Consider the following 5,243-nt stretch of genomic DNA (forward strand, 5'->3'; position numbering starts at 1 on the left):
TTGAGGCGGAGTCTCGCTCTGTCGCCCGGACTGAGTGCAGTGGCCGGATCTCAGCTCACTGCAAGCTCCGCCTTCCGGGGTTTACGCCATTCTCCTGCCTCAGCCTCCCAAGTAGCGGGGACCACAGGCGCCCGCCACCTCGCCCGGCTAGTTTTTTGTAATTTTTAATAGAGACGGAGGTTCACCGTGTTAGCCAGGATGGTCTCGATCTCCTGACCCCGTGATCCGCCTGCCTCGGCCTCCCAAAGTGCTGGGATTACAGGCGTGAGCCACCGCGCCTGGCCTCTATTTCTAATTTTTAAGTGGTTACATTTGAAATTTTGCCATGCTCACTCAGTCAAGTTTAACATCTTAAACTCCCTTTAGAAAAATACAAGATGCTGGGTGCAGTGGTACATATCTGCAGTTCTAGCTACTTGGGAGTCTAAAGTTGGGGGATCATTTGAGCTCAGGAATTTGAGTCCAGACTGGGCAACATAGACCCTATCTCTAAAAAAAAGAAAAAAAACACAAAAATACAAAGATTGCAGAACATTTCAACTTATGCTATTTCCTACTTTCTAATGATTGTTTCTAGTATTTTAGTACTATATTTTTAATCTTCACAAATTAGAATAATTTATAATCATTATTTCATGTAGGCAATATTTATAGAATTTTACCTTAAAGCATCCCTCCTCTGTTTTTTGACCTCTTTCCTTCTTGTATCTCAGATATTCTAAGTTTGTTTTCCTTCTTCGTAAGGTATAATATTTAGAACAGTAGCTCTTTATCTGTCAAGTTCTATTCTCCCTTAGAAGGTTTTTTGAAGTATGTGGGGACATTTTGTCATCACGGTGGCTTCAGGGCACTTACTGGCATCTGTAGTGTGAGACAGGGACACTTAAAACACCTTGAAATACACCCAGGACAGTCACGTGCACAAAAGGATTGTTCTGGTTCTTACATGACTCTCAGTGGTTTCAATTGTTCTTCTGGGTATTTCATGCAGAAAAATGCTCTTGATAAGTATCTGAGTCTAGGATCTAATTCCATATAGAAATAGATACAATATTTATAAATAGGATCTAATTCCATGTATATAAATAGATATAATACTTACAAACATGGAATTAGAAATATAAATATTATAAATATGAATATCCACTGCAGCTTCCTGCAGAACGATCTTTACATATGATATCATCACATGGTGTCTCTCTGGAATCCCATTACATCCTACTACTTGCACGAAAATCTCGAATCCCTTAACGTGCCAACAGATTAGACCCTTCCAGATATGACCAATTTACTTCTTTAGCTTCCTCACCTCCTCTTTCTAACCCTAATTACCTCAAGTGCTAGTATATCCTACACTCTGAGGCCCCTATTCTTTGCATGTCCAGTTTGCTCTTTGCTTCTTTCCTCAACTCCTCTATGAGGTTGAAACTAATTCTGGGTCTCCACAGCACCGACTTGGCACATTTTTTTTTATTTTCTAGCATGACATTTAATTGCACAGTATTGTAATCGTTAATTTATTTTTCTCTGTTACTCAATGAGAGAATCTTCTTCATAGATCCTAGCAAGGTGCTTGGTAAGGAAAGTGTTTGGTGAGGCGTAGGAGCTTAGTAGGTGTTAGCCGTTAGAGGAAAACAACACTGCAACTTTTCAATACCATTTACTCTTCAATTGAGCCTTGTCAGGCTACTTTCAGTTTCACTTCTACTATCTTTCTTTTATTGATCACTTTCTCTTCGTATTCTCTTCTCTCCCACCTACAACGCGGCGGCGAGGGAGAGCGGCTCACTCGAACATTTTCTGAGCGCCCCCAGGTCACCTGGTGGCACTCCCTCCCACCAAGGAAGCCACATCAGCGAGCTGACGTCACGCGCACCGCTGACGTTCCGTCGTCGGTTCCTCCCATCAGATCATTCCCGATGTCTCTTTTGTTGTTAGCCGGGAAAGCCTGAGGTCTGCTGATACTGAAGGCTAGCAACTACGAGTACCAGAGACGAGACCTCGCGGATCCCTGCTTCCTCAAAGTAAGGTGACTTGTTTTCCGAAATGACGCGCTGGCAGCTGAGGGCCCACCCACAGGCGCTAGCCGCGGTCTCCCTGGGAACGACGCCGCACGTAGCCGGGGCTGGGTAGTTGTGCGCGTGCGCAGTGCGCGAGTTTTGCTCGGACCCGTAATGAGAGTGGGCGTTTGATTCCAACAGGATGGCCAGTTTCTCCAGCGAGGACCAGGCAATGTTGCAGGCGATGCTGAGGCAGTTGTTCCAGAGCGTGAAGGAGAAAATCACGGGTGCCCCTTCCGTGGAGTGTGCCGAAGAGATTCTTTTACATCTGGAGGAAACTGATGAAAATTTTCACAAGTAAAATTGCTTTTGATATCTTAAGCCTACAAACCATTGATCCAGAGAAGGTCCAGAGAAGGGTCAACAATGTTAATTTTTATTTATTGTTTTTAAAATAGTGCCCAACTTGGAGGTTTACTTTTTCTCTTATTTGCCAAAACGTCGAATTTATTTAACATTTATTCTTATTTCCTAAAGCTTCTTCCTCCTCTCTCTGTCTATATTTTTTGAGAGGGAGTCTCTCTCTGTCGCCCAGGCTGGAGTGCCTCCCAAGTAGCTGGGACTGCAGGTGGCCGCCACCGCGCCTGGCTAGTTTTTGTATTTTTAGTAGAGACTGGGTTTCACCATATGGGCCAGGCTGGTCTCGAATTCCCGACCTCAAGTGATCCGCCCGTCTCGGCCTCCCAAAGTGCTGGGATTACAGGCCTGAGCCAGCGCGCTCGGCCGCCGCCTCGGCCACAACCACTATATCCTAATAATCCATTACCCCGTGCCTCACCCGGGCAGCGCAGTAATATTAATTATAAATTATTCATCCTCTTTGAAAGCATACTTCCACGATTTCAGGGGATTCCTGTCACTATACAGTACTTAAAAGCAATGAGTTCCAACGATCTTTGTTCCTTTGCTGATATTTTCAGTGGCCACACGAATTATTCACTCTGAACACTGCAAAAGGAATACCGAAGTGAAATCATTAGTTTCCTCTGGAATAGTTTCTTAAGTTTTTCTTGAGGGGTAAGCCACATAACTAAATGTCTGTGATACATGTCAGAAATATAAGAGACAGAGAAGCGGGGACAGAGTGCTCTGCGTGTGGGAGCAGTAGGGAAAAGAGGTTTAATGAGAGAGGTGCCATTTGAGGTAGATCTTGAAGATCTTTAGAGACTTATGTTTTTCTTTTGGTTCATATAATTTCAGTTAAGCGTCTGAATTTACTAGTCTGCCTCCAGATGCCTCCATTCATTATTATTACTAGTGTTTTTAACTCAGTGTTTGCATTTCATTTGGATCTGACAGAGATGACATTGGAAATTTTTCTAGCTATACTACCTTTACTGACTCTTGGTTACCCGTGGGTACCCTGAAGTTCTGCTTATCTGGAACTGCTATCAATATCATATATGTGTATCCGGGCATTTTTGAGTTCTTTAAAATTCTATGACAAGTTTGTGTTTACTTGCAGTTTTATAGGGGGAGTATTTACAGTTTTCACTACTTTCTCAATTTGAGTTTTAAAAAATGTGAAAGGAATCTTCATTAATATGGAGTTTCTAATTTCTTTGGTACTTCCGATTATACATACGGTTTCTTTTTCTTTTGTATTTCCATGATTTTCTTGTTTATTTTCTCATTACATTCACTACTAATACCTGTTATTAGATGATAACATTATTTATTTTGGAGCTACCAGAGACTAGCTTTTATTGGTTAGCTACAGATTTATTAAACAGTGGAGTACAGAAAAATTAGAACTTTTTCAAATATAGGTTGGGTGATTAAGGTTTTGTAAGCTCATATAATGATAATTCACCTCACACACATCCACATAAAGCATTATGTTTGGGATTTCATTTCTGGTTTTTATTTTACATGGAATTGTTTAAATCATCTGTAAATTATTGAGTAGGTTTTTGCTAGGATCATATTCTGGGAATTTGGCCATTTCATCTAGATTTTCAAACTTATTTATAAAAAGGTTTTCATGAATATCCTGTTATCTTTTTTAGTATTTCCAGTATCTGTAGTCATGTTCCCTTTTGTTTTTATTTGTATCTTCCCACTTTTGCTCTTCATCTGTTATGCTAGAAGTTTATTTTCTTAGCCTTTTCAATGGACCAACTTTTGAATTTTTCTCCTCCTTTCTGTTATATAGACACATGTTATTTTTTGTTTTATTAATTTCTACTCTTTATTTTTTCTATGTAGGAAACCTTTAACCTTATGGTACTGAATACTAGCTCATTAATATGCAGCTCTTTTTCCTTTTTTATTAGAAACGTTTAAAGCTACACATTTGCCTATAATTATTGCTTTATCTGTATCAATTTAAAAATTTTTTCAAGTTAAAATTGGGTCATTGTAGTTCCTCTCAGAAGTCTAATGACTCTAGTAATACTGTATTACTCTTCAACAGCTCATTAGGTAGGTTAAATAAATGCTTTTTAAATGACATGCACAGTTAATAGTTACTATTTACTAAAGAGATTTACTTGTGGCCTCCTAAGAAACAGTCCAGAGGGGCTCAAATTATAGCTAGTTTGTAGTCTTAAAGGTAAAACTTGAGTTAGAATCCTAAAAGTCATTTTTAATCTTAATAATAGGGTAAAATGTATAATGTCTTAGTTGCACTAGCCTGAGATCTGTGTCTTAGGAGGAGGGAATTCTTTTATGTGAGAAAGGAAAAGAGGAGGTGCTTAACTTTGGTGTCTCCATAGAATTTTCCAGTCTCAGAGTTGGAAGGGATCTTAAAAGGTCAGTTATTTCAGCTGCTTATATTTCCATTTCTCTTTCTTTCAGTGACCTCTCCTTCAGCACTAATGTTCTACAGTCACTTAGTTGTGTCTTCCTTTCCAAAGTGTTTATTTCAGAATTATTCATTTTTCCACTTCTACTATTAGAACATTGATTCGCTAAATCCAAGTGATGTTGGCCTGTAATTAGCAAGAAAAATAATCTAATTAAAAGACTTATAGGGGAGGCTGGGCTTGGTGGCTCACGCCTGTAATCCCAGCACTTTGAGAGGCCAAGGCAGGTAAATCACTTGAGGTTAGAAGTTCAAGACCAGCCTGGCCAACATGGTGAAACCCTGTCTCTACTGAAAATACCAAAAAAAAAAAATAATAATAATTAGCCGGACGTGGTGGTGGGCGCTGGTAATCCCAGCTACTTGGGAGACTGAGG

General features: G+C 40.0%; 1 protein-coding gene across 1 annotated transcript in view; it reads left to right on the forward strand.

Moving 5' to 3' along the window:
• Positions 1–2,135: 2,135 nt before the first annotated feature.
• The window catches only part of TBC1D32 (TBC1 domain family, member 32), a 226,783-nt gene continuing 223,675 nt past the window's right edge, over positions 2,136–5,243 (forward strand). Inside the window, exon 1 of the mRNA XM_011942960.1 lies at positions 2,136–2,357. Within this exon, the coding sequence (XP_011798350.1) occupies positions 2,203–2,357 (155 nt within the window). The 5' untranslated portion in view covers positions 2,136–2,202. The remainder of the gene's footprint in view (positions 2,358–5,243) is intronic.

The sequence above is a fragment of the Colobus angolensis genome, unplaced genomic scaffold, assembly GCF_000951035.1.
Source record: "Colobus angolensis palliatus isolate OR3802 unplaced genomic scaffold, Cang.pa_1.0 Scaffold213, whole genome shotgun sequence".
Taxonomy (NCBI): Eukaryota; Metazoa; Chordata; class Mammalia; order Primates; family Cercopithecidae; genus Colobus; species Colobus angolensis.